Raw genomic sequence first — 20973 nt, 5'->3', positions numbered from 1 at the left:
ATATTGACAGTGGCTCACCGATGCCAATGACATAATTACCCAGCTACATTTCTGAAAGAATGCAAAAGCATTGACATATATTTTTCCTACAATAGCCCGACGGGCAGGGAAGAGATAGATTTTGGTAGCCCGACTGAAAAAAATCGCTAGCTCCGGGACGTCGGGCTAGCGATATTGCGAGCCCTGTATCTGATTGAGGAATCACTCATCTTTGGAAAAGAGAGTTTATTACAGAGAAATGGCTCTTTCCAAAATAAAAGCTATACTATCCGCTTCTTCTGGGCTATATTCTCAGCAGCATAAGGAGAATCATGTGCTAACAGCTGTCTAAATGACTCGGCTAAAGTTAGTAGCATGCTTGTTGTTTTTGTCTTTGCACTAGGATGATGTCGGCGTAAATGTGCAGTCATATTCGTTGTGTTCCCACTAGTGCTTTCAGGTTAATCTCGTTGAAATGACCTTAACGCCACAACACGGCAAATCTCCGTTAACGAGCTACCGCCGATCGCCCCGTGCATGGGGCTAGACCAGGGGTGGGCAAACTTTTTGATTCGTGGGCCACATTGAGTTCTAACATTTGACAAAGGGGCCGGAACAGGAGTAGATAGATGGCATGCTTTGAAAACATCACCTCATTGGGGGAAAAATACACATCTTGGGATATGGAGAAAACATGTGCTTTAATTTCCAATGAAAATGAAGAAAAGCATTACAATAAAATCTCTGACTTCGAAATGAGCCTTTAAACACTGAAAATCAAATAAATGAATATTTTATTTTAAAGCACTGAAAGTTCTGTTATCCTTCAGGATATCACATCACTCTCCTCCTAACTCTTTTTTTTTTTTCCAAAAAAGGTAGGAGATGCAGATGTACTTGTCCTGTTCCTTTTATTCAATTTGTTTCCCCGGTGCCAAAAGTCAACAACGACCAGTGCAAGGACGAAACAGTTGCAGCAAGTCAGTCTGTGAAGCGTTATATTTGATCTGCGCGCACTGTTCATTTTAACAACGTGCGTATCACGGAGAGACACACATTTTAATGGGAGCAGTGTTGTTGGTCTCCTTTTTTAGCCAGCGCATCAAAGTCTGGAGTTAGTTTTGTTGTGGCGATTCTCAGGATTGATCTGAGGTGTAGGTCTGTTAACTTGGATCTGTGGCTGGCTTTGTTGATGTTCATGACGCTGAATGTCTGTTCACACACGAAGGTAGAGCCGAACAAAGCCAACATCATCTGCGCTTTTCGCCTTAGATTTGGAAACGCGGCATCATTGAGTGAAGCATAGAAGTCATTTAGTTTCAGAGAGCTGAACTTCTCTTTTAAGGCAGGGTCAGACTGAAGGTCGATGAGTTCGAGCTGAAGCTCCTCTGGAGCTGTTTCGGGGTCTTGTGACAGAGGAAAGGCCACCAATTGAAGTGACTTGTCAATTTTATCGAAATCCAAAAACCGACGGCAGAATTCTCCGTGCAGTGCATCCAGTGACTCACTGTATTTCTTTACTTTTGCTCCGGCCTCTTTCAGCGTGGCTAGTGTAGGAAAATGAGTGAATGACTTGTTCAAAATCTGCCTGGAGAATAAAGCCAGCTTGGATTTGAAGGCTTTCACGTTTGTGTGCATGTCATGCACAAACTGCTCCTTCCCCTGCAGTTTCACATTGAGCTCATTCAAGTGTGAAAATACGTCTGTAGCAAACGCGAAGTCACACATCCAGCTCTTGTTGCTCAGCTCAGGAAATTCATCAGTCTTCCCCTGCCGCTCCAAAAACACGCCAATCTCCTCTTTGAGCTCCCACACTCGTTGAAACACTTTGCCCAAACTCAACCAGCGGACACGGGAGTGATAAAGCAGGTCCTGGTGATCCGCATCAGTTTCCTCCAGGAACGCAATGAACTGACGGTGCTGAAGTCCCCGTGCGCGTATGAAGTTGACAAGTTTCACCACAGGATTCACAACATGATTCAGCTGTAACACCGATTTACATAGAGATTCCTGGTGGATGATGCAGTGGAGGAAAATCACATCCTGGTCAGAGTTTTCATCTTTCACTTTATTCTGGATTCTCCTCAGCAGGCCAACGTTTTTTCCCGTTAAATTTGGAGATCCATCTGTGGTGACATTAACAAGCTTACTCCAGGGAAGCTTCATGTTTTCGATGGCAGCAGACACTCGTTCAAACAAGTCCTCTCCCCGTGTTTGTCCTTTCAGAGACTCCATTGTCAAAAACTCCTCCGTTATTTCAAAGGTTTCGTTGATTCCTCGGATAAAAATGAGGAGCTGAGCAGTGTCTTTGACATCGTTGCTTTCATCCAGTGCTAAAGAATAAAAAGTGAATGACTTCGCCTTTTTGTTTAATATGCTGGTGATATCTTCATCTATTAGTTCTACACGGCGAGTCACTGTCCACCGTGATAAACTGATTTTCTCAAATTTGTCTTTGGTCTCCGGGCACAAAATACCTGCTGTCTCTACCATACATTCTTTTAAAAACTCGCCCTCTGACAGTGGTTTGCTGGCCTTTGCTATTTTGAATGAAAGCATAAAACTGGCCTTGGTACTTGACTCTTGAATGGCAGTTTGACGGTGAAAAAACACTTTGCTGAGCCTTCAAATTAGCTGCCAACTTCTCAGCAGCAGATTCCCGTTCTTTTGTTGAGAGCTTGCTAGCATAATTTGCGTGCTTTGTGGCAAAGTGACGGCTAATATTATACTCTTTAAAAACCGCCACAGTTTCTTGGCATATCAGGCAAACAGCAGATGATCGGTGTTCAGTGAAAAAATATTTAGTTGTCCACTCCTTTTTGAACACTCGACATTCTCTGTCCACTTTCCTTTTCTTGGGTCCGCTCATCTTCATAGAGGGGCGGTAGGTCACAGGGTAAAGTGCAAACGTGGAGTAATAGGCCTACGCCGCTTCACCTCAACAAAGCCAATATATCTAGAGTGCGCCATCTAGTGAGGAAACATCAGAATTGCAGGGGAAATAAAACATTAACAAGGTTAATTTATTAAATTTTTTTCAAGTTTGGCGGGCCGGATCAAAACGTTTAACGGGCCGCACGTGGCCCCCGGGCCGTAGTTCGCCCATGCCTGGGCTAGACGGCCAACACGTTAACGAGCTAACTGCGCTAACACACTAGTTCCCACCCATGTAATTGAGCATTGCATGGCACATCCAACATACTGCTTTAGTCCATGACTCGCTTACCTTCAGGGTCATACGTCACATGAAAACCAAAATAATTCCAAACGCCAGATCTGAATGAGGGTGGGGGAGGTGCCCTGCGCTCTTCCTTCTGACTATGCTGTCTGTGTTGAGCGCTCAGTGGATCTGCGCTCGACAGTGCAGCCTAGGCGGAGTAGTCGAACGCAGATTCACTGAGCGCTCAACACAGACAGCATCGTCAGAAGGAAAGTTGATAAAATAAATTACAAATGTTGTATTGTTCGATACATATGCGTACCGAACCGAAAGCACTGTATCGAACGGTTCAATATCGATACGAATATCGTTGCACCCCTAATATATATATATATATATATATATATATATATATATATATATATATATATATATATATATATAAAGGCCTTTTTCTTTTACTGAAATTACAGAAAAATACATCGAACACTCCTCTTGAGTGTCTAAGTGCTTTTCTTGCAACTGACTCATAGCTCACCCCACCATCCTTTCCCTACCATTAACTGTTCTGGCCAAGACAATACGTTTGAATTAGACCATGTTTTCACTTCACTTTCCATGTCAGTGACTCATCTTAAAGTGAAACTGATTGACGAGATCACGGCAAAAGGTTTTAAATGTTTGGTGACGCAAAACACACGGCTACGTTTCCATGAAAGCACCTAAAGTTACGACAAGTTTGGTTCTATCAAGATGCAAAATGTTTGGTGAGCAGCCTTAAAGAAAAACATTGTTTTCTCCATTGTGTTGCTTTTCTCTGCCACATACACAAAGACACACATTACATTTTTACTTGAGTAGTCTCTGCTTTTGTAAAATGTTGTCAAGTGATTTAAAAACTCCTAATAATAGATCTGTTTAGCTCATGTTTGACAAAAAAATCTGTATCACTCAAATTTTAGACAAGTTTTCCAGCTGCAGCATTTAGTGTGTCATTATGTAAATAATGTCTTCATACAACAGCGTAACATTAAAGCCAAGTATTTCTTTCATAAGACTGGTGTAATGCATTTCTCTGTTCTGGTGACCTCGCCTTAATTGGTTATGGAACATCATCCTTTAGCTGACGCTCTCACGTACACGCAAAAACAAAACACGGCTGTGACGCACACTTGTTTCATGTGCGGGACCATTCTCACCCCCGCCATACTGCCCTAGAAGTTCTGGGAGAGAGAAAGAGAGAGGGAGCACATGTCGGGCTGAACAAGTTGGTGTAACAACATGGTGTAAAAATACATCTTGTTTTGGTAAGATGATACTTTTCTCTCCATGACTACACGACTCCATGGGGCCACGTCCCAATGACATGCTCGTGGTGGAGCAACTTGTCTGCCAAATGCTTTTAAAAAATAGTTTTAAGGTTTGTAATGCTGCAAAAATACTTTACGATTGTGTTTTTGTGTAACAAATAAAACTCTATCCAACCAACAGAACGAAGAAATTGGAATATGGACCTTAGGTTGACTAACATCTTCCTCTCACCCTCTGCTCTATGGGCTCTAGGGGACTGTCCAGAACAGAGCTAGCCCTCTTTACTAGTCTATTAAACCATTTCCTATCCCTCTCTGTGGTTCCACCTCCCCAGCAGAGAACTGTATAAAAGATAGCAGAAGCCATCACAGTGTCATAAAAGGTCCTTTGTAATGTTCTGCACATCCCAAAAGACTTCAGCCTGCCCAGTAAATGGAGCTGACTTTGGCCCTTCTTGTTTTGACCAGTCCAGTTTATTGTTAAGGTGAACACCCAGAAATGTGTACGTCGGTCCACTTGGTACCGATCAAGCCTGCCGCCATCATGAAATGCAGAGTTTTGGAGCCAAATACAGATGGATGGAAACTAAACCAAAAACAAAACAAACTCCAACAAAGTCCGTTAGGAGAATAAACTAAATCCACAACTGGCTGGAGAAATGTGGGGAAGTTAAGAGACGCACAAAGAAGGGCAACCTGGGAAAGCAGACATGGCTTCCCCTGGAAAGGGAAAAAGTAAACTAAACCCAAGACACTGAAGAAATCCCCAAATTAAAACTAGAAATAAGTATTATAAGTAAACGGAGAAACACCATCACATATATGTACTTATCATAAGGGAGATGAAGACTCAAAAGGCAAACTAAGACTCCAAAAGAAGAAAATATAACAAAGGATTCAACCACAAGACCCAGAAACAGACCTAGGCCAGGATCATGACAGCCACAGCACCCTGTGAATCTATGGCAGAAAAAATGCATATCCTTTAACAGTTACATTATAACAAGTTCAGATTCATTAAATCAATAACTTTTCCATCTATACAATTCAGGGGAGGTAAAACTTATTCCAACTGCCAATGGACAAAAGGCAAGGCGCATGCTGGCATATACTCAACAACACATTCACACCTACAGCCTAACTCCATGCATGTGTTTGGACTGTGATTTCATTTTCTAAATCTAAAATGTTACCACAAAATACCAAATCCGGCCTCAGATCTTTTTTCTAAAGTAAAATAACAGAAGATCCCAACAGAAGAATGAAAATTTAAGCAAAAACAAACGCAGCGAGGACAAACAGATACACACTAAATGTCCATTAATATTCCCTGTGTTGCTTGGTAGATTTTCAAAGCCCCCGACAGGAAAGCAACAGCTGTGAGGACGCGAGCGTTACATAATGGCACAAATGAGTAAAATGATATGACACGGTTTCAATGGTTTGTGTCCTCATCCAGTCATTCAGGAAACGTGTCACTGATTTGCATGCACAACAAACAATTATGACGCAGTGCTTTGTCAAAGCTGTTGTTGTTGTTTTAGAGTTTGAAAGGATTAAACCAAAATAGTCATAGAAAATCTGTTACACTGATATTTTTTTCTCTTAGTTTTGATGTATTGCTGTTTTATTGGACAGTGCTGGCTCCTAAACTACTATTTACAATGTGCTGATTTTAAAGCGGTAAAATGATCCGTTCCCGTCCTCTCACCTGTTCCAGGGAGGATGATGCAACAGCCTCGAATCACTTAGTTATAAATCTGTCCATCCCTTAAAGACAGGAACATGGGAAAGATTAGCTAAGAGAGAAGATATTTTACAGTTTGTCCTGCTGATAAAGAGCTCCATTATGACCATTCATGCTACACCAAAGTAATGAAGTAATAGATAATAATAAATAACAGTTAACTTCCTGTTTTTTCACCATCTACTACTGGAATGTCTGTTTTGGATTGTTTTTGTTCATAATGGGCCAACAGTGAAAAAATAATCCTTTCATTTTTCATTGTAATTCACAAATACTTTCAGTTTTATAATTAGAGGACATCCCGGGCAATGAATGAACAGAAATATTCTCCAGTTTTACACATTTATTTCTTACAATTTTCAGCCCTAAAACTTGTAACTATCTAATTTCTCCATAAGCATTTCATTTTGTGCAGAAAAACTGAGATGAAGTGTACATTTTGAATTTCTTTTTTCCGATATAAAGATATATTTGAGAGTAAATGAGTAGTTAAACTTCTTTGGGCTGATAGAAAAAGTAGTTTCACCAGTCCGGCCCACCTAAGAACAAAGTGGTCCATGATTTAAAATGAATTTGACATCACTGTCCTGAAGTAACCAAATGACTCATCGGTCTTCAGATTCTTTCTTCACATTTAGCATACGATGAGTATGGTATAGCACTATAAGACGATCACTCTCTGAATCCACATCTCAAAAGATAATTTGCTTCGTTTCCCAGAACTCTTCACCACTGACAACAGGGCATTGTTGCTTTGCCAGAGTAGTTGAAGGGGTATTAATTTCTCAAGGAAAATAGCCCTCATTGTTAAAGGTGTGCCGCTAGCACAGTTTAATCAGACAGGAACTTTAATTACATGAAAATAACTGAAATAGTATATGCTGTATTTTATTATATGTGTAATATCTGTTGTTATTTAAATACCGCTGTAAACTGGGGTTATTGGGGATGGGACAGAAACAAACAAGATTTTAAGATTTTTTTTTCCTGCAATCAGAATCTACAATTGAACAAGAAACCAAACAGACAATTAAACAACCGCAACTCAAGTCTTCAGTCTGTAAAGTAGGCCATCATTGAAACGGCCTGTAAATATAGATATCGGGTGTTAGATCGGCACATGTCCACTATATCAGGTAACCGACTTTGTACTTGTGGGGAGACAACATTTAAAAATAGACTCACACCCCGAGACCGCCAGCTCTGCCTATGCTTGTACTGAAGTCCTACATCATAGGTCTATATTCTCAACCATACGGCTATCAAAAGGGTACGTACTACTTGCATGGCTGGAAATCCCCCCCACCTCACCAGATAGACAACTGTTTTAATGCCTGGAGTAATAGTTATACTTTTATCCTTTATGATTCACTTGTGTCATGACTTGTTAGACATTTGTTTGTGGCTTTCTTTGGAATGGTAAACGTGGACAGTCACACTTCATGTGGATATGTGGACGCATAAACTCCGCTGTGCTACACGATACACAAGACACGCTTGGTTATTTATTATTATTATTATATTATTTCGGTTTTCATCTCCCTCTCATTTTTAATGTGTGACTGTCAGGAAACGCTTACATTATCAGGCAGCCTGTGCTGATATTATCAAAACTTTGTTCAAAAGCTTTTCAGGCAAAAAATTGAAAATAGATGCAGCACACTTGGGGAGGTTATTTGGCTGAGGTTGGTTTTATTTTGAAAGATCCACAAGAAGAATTCAAACCCAAACACATTTACATTACGCCATTCAATCCTGCCACCAAAACTGCTTTGAATTGCATGTGCAAGAGTGAAATGTGCTGTCATATCTTAACAAAGTCTCAATATGGGGTTAAGAAATGCACGACATGACACAAGAAAAAATTCAATTTACTTTGGTTGGTATTAAGGTCATTCATCAAATTAACTGGCTTTATTGTGATACAGAAAAATGATGTTGGTGATTTTTTACATTGATTTTTTTTTCTGTCTAAAATCATTGTGAAATCAGTTTCAAATATAAGTTTGTCAATAAACTCAGAGTAGGTAGGATTTGAATTTCATAGTAAACATCTGAGGTGGAGGGCTGTGCGACGTGTCCTTCCGTGCAGCAGGAATGAATGTGACAAATGCAGGTCACTGGTAAAGATGTTCTGGTATTTTTCCAGTGTCTGTGCCACGACCTCCCCTCCAGAAATCTTGTATATCAGTGTGCATGATTTAAAGTCTCCACCATCAACACTTCATATATTGCCCGCTGCACGTGTGTCGGATTGTCTGCAATGGCATTTTAACGATGCTAAAGTCACGTAGAGACACCAAATAATTGCTGCTGTAGTCTGAAAAATAACAGTGAGGTATTGCTGTACAACTGAAATTGAAATTAAGATGAATGTGAAGGGGCTTAACTAACTATACTATAGCAATAATGATAATAGATATAGACCAGAGATGGTACCTTCCCTGTAGCTTCAGGAACATCAGGTATCAGGTTAGCAACAATCATTACATTTTTAATTAACTTTTTTTGTTTTCACAAAGAATCCCAACTTTGCACCTTTTGGTTCGTCAAATAAATAGTATATTGATAATGTAGTCAATGCACATTTCACCACCACTTGACTATTCAAGAAAATAGACTTTAGAAAGCACAATCTTCCACTGGCAACAAGAAAAGCATCACGAGGCAGACTTCTTTATCAGCAAAGAAGTAATGGCAGGATGGCTTCCCGTTGATAAGATATGTCAAGTGTGTCTTAAACGTCCTTGAAATAGATGCAACATGCCTCTGAATGAACCATCTCCTGCTGCTTAGATAAGCAAAATGCAAACTGACAGCTGAAAGGAGATAGTAGCTTTTGCTTCAGATACTTCAGGGAAGTAAATTCAAACTTAAGACTCAAGCCAGAGATTCTCTTTCACATCTTTGCATTTTAACTGTTTATTTATTTGAATTTTATGCTAACCTCATGTGTCACTTTGCAGATACTGAATTAGATAAACAAGGATCCAAATGTACTCTGGGATGGAATAATGACAGAAGGTGCAACAAATCTGTCACTGTACACAAAACTTTGTCGGCCTCATGTTGCTGTCAGTTTTTTTGACAACCTCCCCGAGACGCTCGACTAGAAGTCCCCATGGACGCGTCACTTCCTTGCGCAGACAGCCAAAGTCAGCCGGCTCTGACAGACAGTCAGACTGTGGATTTTGACTCGGTTATGCACAGCCCCTCAGTAGACAAGCTGTCTGGAACAGAGACTGCGCACTGTCTTTCAGACACCACTGATAAATCCACACATCCACATGTTTCTGCAGACCCACACAGCCTAAAGTCTTTATCGTCCATCCAAAATGTATCAGAGCAGTTTTCGCTTTCCTCAGAGGCTCCACCAACGGATGACAATTCCAGGGTTCAGCGCTGTTTGAGCCAGTCAGGAAGGAAATCACCTCTAATACGTCAACTCTGTCAGGACCTCATTTTACCTCAGTCTGAATCTGCTTCATCTCTTCTCATGGAAGGACATACTCCACCTGAATCTTTTGGGGCTGTGTCACTCACACTTGAAGGTTTGATGGAGCAGTCTGTCACTGTCCCCTACTCCAGTCCCAATTTCAGCTCTGAAAACAAACCTCCATTATTTAGGTCATTATCACCTCAGTCAGACAGTTCAGATAGCGATATGGCTGTAGCGCCTTTGTCAGATCTTTATATCTTTGAAAGTGACACGCAGGACTTCATTGTAAGCCCAAGTATAGCTCCCGGTGAGATTAAATGTTCTGAATACCAGCCATTATCACAAACAAGTGTGGAACAAGTGAACCGTGACTGTGATAAACATGTACTGATGTGTGATTCATCAGACGTGACAGGATGTCATCACAGCTCTTGTGAGGAACAATCCACAGAGAATAATGAGCCAGATGTGAGTGAACACTTGGGGCTAAGAACACCTGCTGTAGATGCTTGTGAGGAATACTTTATGTTTCTAAATGATGAGAGAGAAGGAGAAGCAGAGGTCACTGGAGCAACCCCGCAGCGCGGCAACAGCCCTATGGAGGTCTGGCAGGACGCACATCAGTATCTGGCTGGTGATGATACAGAAGATCGGGATGTTTTGCATCACTCTGTGATCCAAGAAGCTCTCTCTCCTGCCAGTCACTTGTCGTGTTCCCCAAGAGAGACACAGGTTTCACATTACAACCCTGAAGGTAGCAAGGGGATTGGCTGGACGGGCGATGACACCAAAGGTTGGGGGCCACCAATTGAGAGGTGGTCATCAGTAGACAGCTGGGCAAGTGCACTCTCAGATTGGACTGGGATCATTGTAGCTCCATCTGAGGACTTCACATCAGCCTTTTCAGAAATAGGGGCTGAAATAGATGCATTGACACAGGCTCTATCAGAGGTAAATACTCATACAGAAGCAGAGACTGTGAAAGAAGGACACAATCTAGAAACAACAGCTAAGGCACAAATGGGCGTGCAGGATCAACCTCTAAGTGCACAAAACATCTCAGAGAGCTCCATCCACTCTGGGCAAGGCTGTCTCTCTTTGTACCTCGACTCTACAGGACTTGAACCCCATCACACAGAGGGGGCTGAATCCTTCTGCGATCCAACACCCACCACACAGGGAGACAAGTGTTCCCCATCCAGAGGTGCACCTGGTACAACGGTGGCCTCTTCAGGAGAAAACACAGCAGATGCAACTGTGGTTACACTGATGCCTGGATCTACTTCTGCTGATCTGGACCTCTCTCCGTTTGATGAATGTGCAGAGTCCCAGGACACAGAACATTTCATCATCGATGAAAAAACCCCAGTCGTACTGAACATAATAGAAGATACAGATTTGGACCCTCCTACAGATTTAATAACCAAGGAGGTAAGATGATAGATCTTTGAACACTTGAGAGGTAAAAGTTTGTGATCAGTATGAAGTGAAAACATGAACTATTACAGAATATTTTGCAGTCGTGCTTGGGGGATGTGTGCAACTCTTTCCAGTCTGTCTGTTTGCATGATGGCCAACAGCATCGTTGGCCAGCAGACAAATCAGTCATGCCCTTTAGAAACACAGGCACAAAGTTAAAAAACATTCCTGCTCTTGTCCTTGTCGGCGTTGTCATACCTCTAATATCACTAAGCCAGTCATGAGTTGCGCTGAATATAAAATCCACGTATGTCACCACACACCAGGCTCGCGAGCATTGTCGGCTTGCTTTGGATTGGAGCCATTCAGTTTGCAACCAAGTCCTTGCACCCACAGCCTTGATTGGATAAGTCGTTTGGCTCCCAACCTCAAAGACTGACAACTGTGGGTGCTGAGGGAAAAATGAGTGCCTAAGAGGAAAACTTTGGATTGACAGAAATGGCACCTAATAATAGCTGAGAGTCCAGTGATAATAGCATGCATCCTTGGCATGTCAGGGTGAGAGGAGAGCACAGCTGAAAACTGAAACACGACCCTCCATTGCCCTCTCTCTATTTGTACGCACCCTTTGACACACCCATTTCCACCACATCTCCTTTAAAAAGCCACGATCAGGACCCTGACAGGGTCTTGGGGCCAGGAGACTGCTTTTGGTTGACTTAGAGGTGCAATTGCAGCTGGAGGTACAGTCTTTAACACTGACAGTCAGGGTTCCAGTTGCATGCAGGACATATGGACTGGTGGATTGGGTATAGAAGCATGGTGTTTTATAAACGTCTGATTTTTGGCTCTATAGAAAGGTACGTGCTAAAATAACAAATATCTGATCAGTCTTTAGTGTAATTGCCTGATACTGAACCCTAAGGCAGTATATTAACAGCACTGTTACAGTGTTCTGTGTTTGTCTATGTGCAACCATAAAGGAAACTGAAAGAGAACTTTTTTTTAATTCTCAGTTTAACACTTTGTTGTTCTTTGTCCTTTTCTCTATCAGCCTGTTGGAGATAGACTGTGTGAAGTGACAGATGAACACAGGCTTGTCCAGCTGGGCTCAGTGGCCGAGCCAGAAGCTAAACTGAGCTGTGGGCGATCAGAAGTCAATAGGGATGAAAACAAATCAATAACTGATTTTAGTGTCCTCACCGCGGACGCTCTGACAAACTCAAACGTGCCAGGTGGAGACACACAACCTGGCCTGCATTTTAATGCGGACAACTGCGTGTCTATTGGCACGTTGCCAGACCTTGATAGAGCACGTCAGGTGGAGGCGCAGAGGGACAGTCCCACATTTATTATGCCCTTAGCTCCGGTCAGTATTGGCCCTTCCCTCAACTGTAGGACAAGCAGCAGTTTGGAAGGTGATCAGATTTGTTTGAAAGGCTCTCTCAATAACAACAGTTGCAATCAAGTAAGACAGAGTGCTGTCTTGCCAACCCCGGATGGAATTACTAACAAAACATCTCTGGAAGGCGGTGAGGAGTTGATTCATGAAAAGCAGAATACAACAAAGACTGCTGAGAGATCTTCACCAGAAGGACTACAAGACTTGAAAACTAGTGACACTATAGACTCTTTCTTTTCTAGAAAGACAATATTTGAGGAGATTGATGACTTCAATAGGGAACTAGAAAACTTCATCCCTATCCACGCTGAAAATCTCTTCATTTCAAAAGAGAAACACATTGCATGCATCACTTTAGATATTTATGATCCATTTGTCTCCAAGCCCGTAAAACCCAAAGCTATTAAATCGGAGAAGACTGATCTGACTCATAAAAAGACTGAAAAGATGCCTCACAAAACCCACAAGAACACCTCAGAGGGAAAAACACGATCCAAAAAGGATAAATCGGCCGGTCATCATCATTTCACCCAACCTTCCAAAAAACAGGAAAGCAAATGTCACCGTGTTTCTGCTCAGCAGACCTCCAACCAGCAAGAAACTCACCCTACTATTGGAGAAAATCATAGCAGTGAGAACAGTCAATCTGGACTTGAGGCCAAGGAGGCTACATTGGTTATTGAGACAGGTGTAACCGAGAAGGCAACAAGCAAGCCACACAGCAAGAAGAAAAAGAAACATGGTCAGAATACAGCGCCGGGGGAGCCACTGGCTGAAGTGGAGAATGGAGCAAAATCAAAGACTGCAAAAGGAAGAATCGAGCTGTTCGAATCTAAGTTGGGTGCCAAAGCTGGCAAAGCTCAAAAGGAAAGCGAACAGCCAGATGTAGCCGAAATAAAGTCCCAGCAGCAATCGGAGGCTAAAGCGTCAGAGGGAGAACAACCTCCACATCCCACAGACGATAAGGGCCACCAGCCAAAGAACTTTACAAGTCCTCTGAATGATGATGTGGTTAAAAGGCGACGTCTGTCAGAGGATAAGTTTGGGAAGATTGTGAGCATTTTGGAGTCTAAACTACCAAAGTCAGATGTGTCAGCAAAAGGAAAGGAAGCTGAGCTCAAGACTGATGTTGGAGGAACTCGTAAGAAGGCGTACAGTGAAGTGGTCAAACAGAGGATTCCACCCAAGGAAGGTACGGGAATTGATTAAACAGCTAGTCCTCTGCATGGAAACACATAGTTCACATGGCATTATTAAAGCCTATCATAATATCTGCAGAGCCCAAGGTGGTGAAGCCTATACAGGCAGTGCCCGTGAGTGGTGACCCCCAGAGTCTGTGCCTGTGGTGTCAGTTTGCTGCTGTAACCTCGGCCTACACTGTGACCTGGAGCAGAGAGGGTACTGTCCTGGCTGAGATGAAAAGAAGGTAATTCATATGACTTTTATGTCATTTTTAGCAATAATAATGTCCTACCGAGCTGGTTTAGCTTCCCTGCAGCTGCTTTGTATCTGCAAGCTGCTTTGCAACCCACAGGGCGTGTCTGTTTTCTTCTACTGAGTAACACTGTCCCTTTGTCTGAAGTGCAGGGGATGAGAGCAGAGTGACCCTGACCATCAGCAATGCTTCTCACAAAGATCTGGGCAAGTACCTCTGCCAGCTCAGCAGCTTATATGGCTCAGTCAGCTTGGACTACCTGCTCACATATGAAGGTAACAAAAAAAAATTTAGCTCATTTTTGAAAGTGAAAGTGTTTAAAATGTTTACATGATGTATATAAATGAAAACTACATTTTTTATTTTCCCTGTTATTTCACAGTGCTCAGTGAGGTTGTCATCCCCCTGGCTCCAAAAACCATTTCATGTGAGTTAAGATTTAGGAGCATGTTACTTTATACAGCTGAGCTTTAAAAAGAAGACCCTAGATGTAATATTGTGTCTATATTTTTTTCCTCCCCAGCTGACCCTGTTGAGGTTAGCAGTGAAGAAGAGGACGCCCATTTCTCCAGACTCTTGTTCAAAGACGATTTCTTATCCGATCAATACTTTGGAGACAGCCATCCTATCAGTATGATCACCGAGAAGGAATACTTTGGGGAGGGCATGCATCGGCGGGCTTTCCGGACCAAGCTGCATGCGGGTCAGATACCCCTGTTACTGCCAGGTCACTCCTGTGTGCTCAAAGTGCACAATGCTATCAGCTATGGGACCAAGAACAATGACGAGCTTGTTCAGAAGAACTTCACCTTGGCTGTGGAGGTACGAATATCACAATTAGTGTGTAGTAATTCTTCATGGCTCAAGGAGTAATTATGAGATTATAGAAGACTGTAGGAAAACAGCCCTTAGCTCACTACGCCCTCGCTAACTCTCCTGATGATATCTAGCCTCTGTCACTAGTTTCAATTTTACTTTCAATTTACTTTTAATTTTTAATTTTACAAAGTAAAACATGAGGCTAATTTTGGAAATTACGGTCTCCATTAGAGTCAAAAAAGAGGACAAAGCAGATCATATTTTAAGGTAATTGCACCTCATTAGAGAGGGTGCATGGGGAGGGGTTGGTGGCTGTTGGAAAGATGACACTGCACCAAAAACCTCCTTGTGATTGCTTTGGTTGTTAGCATATTGGTGCAGTCACCTGTGGTTTGCATGGAAGACACTGACTTGTCTGCAAACACTTGCTAAGCTCTAGCCATGCAGTGGCAAACCTTGAGAAAGTACAACATGAACCAGAATCAAAGTAAACGTTGTGTCTCAGTGCTGCAGTTGGCATGTTTGCAGACATGTTAGCATCTTCCATGTTATCATGTTAGAACCGTAGCAATCAGCCAGCGATCGAATCAGTCAAAAGAAGGTTTCTGTCAACTGACTGGTGAACACATTTTCTCTCTAGCAGCTGTGGTTGTTAGGAGCTCACCGACTAATCTCTAAGCCTTTGTTACTGGGGCTATCAATCTGAGCAACCACTCACCAGCTGGTTGGAGCATACCTGTTTTTCCCTAATGACCCGCGGTTCCCCTATGCTTTTAGACCATTCTTAAGTGTGGCTGGGGCCTTAGTGATGTGACTCTACACTGTCACACGTCCACTATGGTGGCCAAGTTAGTTATCGTTAGATATCTGACTGCAAAACCTAATTTGGACTAATTGTGTCCAGTTTCCAAACAGTAAGGTAGTGACAGTGTTAAAGCTCAGGGTGAATCTTCATAACAGGAACTCAGTTACATTTTATACACAGTCTATATATGATTAGCTTTATGGTTGTTGCTATCATTTTTTTTTTTTTGGAGACTGAAGTGACTCTTGACTGTGAGGGAGACATGCTAGGTAGCACTAGCCCATTTAAATGTGCTGGTGTGTGGTCTAGCAGCTTAAAACAATTGTTTTAAGCTGCTAGACCTCTTGGGCCAGCTTTAACTGCAGTTAAGCCCCAGTACACCACAGTATTTGACAGCTAATGGCGTATTTAGCACATACCTGTCACTCAAAGTGGCCATTCTCTCAATATTGTAAACTTTAAGCCTTAACGAAAGTTAAACAGCACACTTTTATAACATCTATAAGCCATAAAGGAAAGATCAAAAGTGCTCTTTTACCAGACTACAAAGGAAGTTTTACTTTTGTCTTCAACTACATGCATCATAATGATAGTATTCTTATTTTACAACTCCAAAGTGTCTGTAATAGACAGTATGCTGTTCTACAGAACATACTGCAATTTTTTTCTTTGTATGTGTGTTAAAAGTTGGATTAAAAGATAAAATTCTCACCAATTGATTCAGTTCACTTCATTCTGTTTCATTTTATTATTTTATTTATTTTTAATGGTCTGCAGGAATGCCAGGTCCAGAACACAGCAAGAGAGTACATCAAAGCTTACACTTCTGCTGCTCAGTCCACTGAAGCCTTCGGAGACATCCCAGAGTGAGTGACACGTTTGATAAGCTCGTTATAATTTCTTCACTACATTAATTCGCTTTTAACCGGATACACTTTTTTTGGGGCATTCACCAGGATAATTCCCATCTACCTGATTCACCGTCCGTCGAATGACATCCCCTACGCCACGCTGGAAGAGGAGCTAATCGGGAACTTTGTTAAATATTCAGTCAAGGATGGCAAAGAGATCAACCTGATGAGGCGTGATTCAGAGGCAGGACAGAAATGCTGTGCTTTCCAGCATTGGGTTTACCAAAAAACCGACGGCAACCTGCTGGTTACTGACATGCAAGGTCAGGGAAACAATTAAAATAAAAAATTTTAAAATATGTTTTTTGTGGGAACTATTTCTTTGCAGGTTAGAAATCTAAACACCTATGTGATTTGTTGCTTTTCAGGAGTTGGCATGAAGCTTACTGATGTGGGAATAGCCACCTGTAAGAAAGGGTGAGTATGTACATTTTTTTGTGACCAAAGATACTCTACGTGCAAACTGTGATTTTGAACTAACTGATCTCTTAATGTTATTTATTTTCTTTGTAGATACAAGGGATTCAAAGGAAACTGTGGCACCTCCTTCATAGACCAGTTTAAGGCCTTGCATCAGTGTAATGTGTACTGTGAGATGCTAGGTCTCAAATCCCTGCAGCCCAAAGCCAAAAAGCCAGCGTCTGCTCCAAAACCCAAACCCCAGAGCTCCACTCCACCCAAGAAGAAAACATTTGGGCCAGTAGTTAAGGGGAAGTCATAACAAGAGGAGAATACTGGACTAAGGATTTGATTATGAATTGAATCCGTTACCTTTTCTTTTTTTAGTGATTCGCGTGAGTCACTTTGGACTGAATACTGCAGTTTGGTGGACAGTTTCTATAAACTTTTTAAAGGTAACAAATGTAGCACAAGCTGGGGCTGACGAGACTGTTGATGAACTGATGAGCGAGCAACGATTTCTTCTTGTTTTTCTACTCCTGGGATATTTTCAAACTATTAGTTCATTAAATTAATGGACTTTTTATTGATTGATTAGAGGAAATGTCTTTAAGTTAGGTTGTATGAATGGGTGTGGGTTTGTTTTGTGCGTGTGTTCGCTTTGCAAACTGGCAAATAATTGATGAACATGTATCCAGTTTAATGTTACATTATATTTGTTCATGTGACTGATTTAGAATGACATCATGATCCTACTCTGGACACAAAACAAAGACATTTTTACCCATAAAGTTGATGTATCACTTGAATGTATGTAGAAGTGTGAGCCGTTGTGAGCATCTCTCAGCATTTCTAAGTTAGGCTTTGGTGTAAAAGTCCTCCAGCTACCCACATTCAGTGCATGTATAGGGAAAGGCACGTAGAGTGAACCCTATAATACCACATTCATCTGACATCGAGAGGCTTTACGACCCCAGGAATATTCCAGCTATTCAGCTGCAGTCTAAAACAGTCTTTATACATTATGCCTCTGATCACTCCTCACGTCTACCTTTCAGACCCTGACCCACATTGCTGGCATCGCACTCAGGTTGCAAATGTTTAATTTCTTTCACATATGCGTGGTAGGACAGGTGAAAGATGTTGAGTCAACATTACTAGAAGGAATACAAATTCCTGCGTATGTTTGTTCACCGCTTGGTCTTGAAGACATCCGTGAAATGTGAACATCTGTCAGCAACAGATCAAAAGCACTTTATTTATGGTAAACAGAGACAAATGTGCAATAAGCTTTACATTTACAAAGCTGGCATCAGTAGTAGTAAACCAAGGTCTGTTTTAAGGTCTCCAGCAGCAAATTAGCACCTTGAATCCAAAAAGAAAGTGGGTCACACTCAGAGGCTCAGCATCACATATGATGCATAAACACACCAAATGTCTATTTCCATCTCCTGCCCTGGTGTAATGTGCACAGAGTCATTGGCACAGCTGATATACAGTCTTGCTTTACAGTTTGTACAACAGATTTAATAAGAGGATTAAAATTTAGAAAAAAAAAACAGAAAAAAAAACCCACACACCACAAACACAACAACACTTAAACCCAAAAGTGAAGGGGTACGTCGAGGGGCTTTTCACACTGTAGCTATTTAGTGTGATAATGGCGTTTGACGAAGAGGAAACAAACACCATTGTCACACTCCACAGCTCTGGAGGACAAGGTTTTCTGCAGACAGAGGCGCTGTTGGTGCAAAGTGATTGATGGGTGACCTGGTGAAACAGAGGGGGGAAAGAGCAAAATCAGGAAAGAAAAATCCAGATTAAGTGAATTGTGCAGTTTATACTTGGCCAAAAAACCAAACCCAAAACAGATGTTGAAGCCAAAAAAAAAAAAAAAAAGCCATAGTGTCATGTAAATATTCTAGGCTTATTCAGCATGTTCAAAGTCCAGTCTAGTCGCTCACCCCCCCCCCCCCCCCCCCCTCCAACTGATTGTAGGGATGACTGCAGCTGTGTGTGTGAAGGAGACAAAGAAAGACACCCATGTGAGACTCAATTACCAAGTTTGCCTTAACGTCTTTAAAATGAAGAAATTAAAGACTGGGTCAGGCTGTATGCCAAATGAGCTTGAATGAGTTTTCAGTCTACTTTTAATGTTAAACACATCTGAGCTGAATCGGTACAGGGGACGGTCCCGAGCTCTTTACAATTTAAACCGTTCAATCATTAAGCTTCAGACCTATTGGAGGGAAATGTCTACTCACCTTAATTTTCAAAAGGTCTTTCCAGATTCATTTATACTTAATAGTTGCACTTTTCCCTGCAGTTACTCTTCTACTCTCGGTCTTCCTGCTCATGCCAGTGTCGCTTTGTTAATGCCAGTTTTAAGTCCAGTAGAGCGTCCGCAGCTGCAGGTTGGTGAAGTGATCCGTGGTGCATTTGGGTTCAGGGCTGTCCCATCCAAGTCTTTATGTAGACAGAGCAGAGTTTGGACAAACAGCCAGTTGCACATTAGTGATAAGCTACGGGGGAAGTATTGATCGACCCTGACCAGAGGTAGAAGGTGGAGGGGAGACTTTTTTTTTTTTTTTTTTTTAAATACAACTGTTCAGGGCCTTAATCAGGATTCACTGAAAGTCACTGTGAGCTCAGCAACAACAAACTTAAGACAGGTGCTGCTCCCAAACAGATAGCAGTTTGGTGGAAATGAAATTTCTTATTTTTGTTGGAGGTAGGAATCTAAAATACTCATAATGCCATGTGCCGTTTCACATGTTCTAAATTTTAAACACCAAAGTTCCTAAGAGTTTATTCATGATCAAAAACATCAGTTCTAGGGTCACAACTTAATCTGCAATAGCTGCCAGGTGAATGAACAGTTAATGGCTAAACCACACGAATCCCACAAGTTTCAAATGTCACAAGAGTTAGCAAAAAGTAACTTGCTGCAATAGTTGAGTTATAGATATGGCTGGTACTACGGCCAGAAATGTAGATTATATTGAAACGGATGCTTGAAGGTTTTGAAATATAAAACCTACATGTAATTAGATGTAATTCATACATTTTTTTTTTTTACCAAACTGAGAATAACAGCGTGCATGAATTTGACAGGTAAACAAAGGCCTGTATGACACTGAAAACAGCTTTACATGAAGGGTCCAGTGTTTCACTCAGAAACAAGTGTTTAGCCTGAAATCAAATCTATTAAAAGTTCGTGTACCTACAAGAACAAAACAAACCTGTTTCAATAGCACCTGTGATTTTTATTTATTATTAAGTGAGTGAAAGCGTTTATAAGGAGGAGCTACAGGAGAAAAGTTGGCTTTTGGTTTGTTTGTGACCAGATTGAGGGTAGGAGGGCTTGATAAAATGTCCCCGGACTGGCAGGGTGGCTTTTATTTGCTCGTCCTTGAAGCTGATAACTCTTAGATTGCCTGTGTGAATGAACTGAGGTCCCTTTACCGCCCACGTGCACACACAGAGAAAGATGGTAGTAACTTTCAAATATTTGTCAATGCAGACAAATTTTCTGTAAAAAAAAAAAAAAAAAAAAAAAGCAGCAGCAGCACAGATACCTGGAAATTGAATTTAAATAGTTAGAATTGGAGAATGTAGGTGGGGAAAAAGGTGCAGCAGCAGCGCTCCATCTGGGATTACAAAGATTTCTGAAAACTTGTGAGTGAAGTAAGTTGGCAGAAGTGTAGAACTAATACACTTTAAGAGACGGTCAGTCATTTTTGAGGAAGGTCAACAAATGAGTTAAAATACAATAGGGAATAAAAATATAGGTGCATTTTTATCCACCCAAATTTCTATGAACGATCAGTCAGTAATAAAGTTAGACAAAGTCTCTGAATACATGTTAAAAATACACTCACTCAACTTTCATTTTCAAGGGAGTCGTGCAGGTGTTATGGAGGACTTAAGTCATACGATGCCAACCTTTCATATTTATAAGAAGCATATGCACAACTACAGAAAGCAACCAAAAGTTTTTGGCTGACGATTTATCCTAACTTTACAGGATGCTCATGCACTTGAGCAGATTTCTCCAAAGGGGCTTTATTGAAACCGTAAACAGTGTCCGTTTCATGGCTCTTCCACCTCGTTTTTAAGGAAAGTCGGATCTCGAATGATTAAACGAC

The 20973-nt window shown here is 41.5% G+C and overlaps 2 protein-coding genes and 1 long non-coding RNA gene across 3 annotated transcripts; 1 reads left to right on the top strand and 2 right to left on the bottom strand.

Annotated features, from left to right (window-relative positions):
- Positions 1–994: 994 nt before the first annotated feature.
- LOC146570975 (general transcription factor II-I repeat domain-containing protein 2A-like) lies at positions 995–2214 on the bottom strand. The gene has a single exon (XM_085279539.1). The coding sequence runs from the start codon at positions 2212–2214 to the stop codon at positions 1039–1041; it is 1176 nt and encodes a 391-aa protein (XP_085135665.1). The 3' UTR covers positions 995–1038.
- A 5177-nt stretch (positions 2215–7391) lies between these two features.
- Positions 7392–18796, top strand: alpk2 (alpha-kinase 2). Its single transcript, XM_085279844.1, has 11 exons — positions 7392–7466; positions 9163–11066; positions 12109–13648; positions 13735–13882; positions 14039–14166; positions 14274–14318; positions 14415–14713; positions 16293–16381; positions 16472–16689; positions 16795–16843; positions 16940–18796. The coding sequence occupies exons 2-11, from the start codon at positions 9318–9320 to the stop codon at positions 17145–17147; spliced, it is 4473 nt and encodes a 1490-aa protein (XP_085135970.1). The 5' UTR covers positions 7392–7466; positions 9163–9317; the 3' UTR covers positions 17148–18796.
- LOC146570973 (uncharacterized) lies at positions 18064–19362 on the bottom strand. The gene is made up of 2 exons (XR_014893051.1): positions 19090–19362; positions 18064–18595 (listed from the first exon to the last, which is right to left on the bottom strand). It is a non-coding gene; the product is annotated as an uncharacterized LOC146570973 (long non-coding RNA).
- Between the last annotated feature and the right edge of the window lie 1611 nt (positions 19363–20973).

The sequence above is a fragment of the Mchenga conophoros genome, linkage group LG7, assembly GCF_057382185.1.
Source record: "Mchenga conophoros isolate Kocher_MC1m ecotype Shallow Benthic linkage group LG7, M_conophoros_male_GT1.1, whole genome shotgun sequence".
Taxonomy (NCBI): Eukaryota; Metazoa; Chordata; class Actinopteri; order Cichliformes; family Cichlidae; genus Mchenga; species Mchenga conophoros.
This window is presented reverse-complemented; position numbering and strand designations above follow the sequence as displayed.

What these genes read in the sequence shown, in the direction of transcription:
- LOC146570975 (XM_085279539.1), bottom strand. Translation starts at nt 2,214, where the DNA reads ATGGAGTCTCTGAAAGGACAAACACGGGGAGAGGACTTGTTTGAACGA.
- alpk2 (XM_085279844.1), top strand. Translation starts at nt 9,318, where the DNA reads ATGGACGCGTCACTTCCTTGCGCAGACAGCCAAAGTCAGCCGGCTCTG. An exon ending in GAGGATTCCACCCAAGGAAG is followed by an intron (nt 13,649 to 13,734) that starts GTACGGGAATTG and finishes TAATATCTGCAG; the next exon opens with AGCCCAAGGTGGTGAAGCCT. An exon ending in ATAGCCACCTGTAAGAAAGG is followed by an intron (nt 16,844 to 16,939) that starts GTGAGTATGTAC and finishes TTTTCTTTGTAG; the next exon opens with ATACAAGGGATTCAAAGGAA.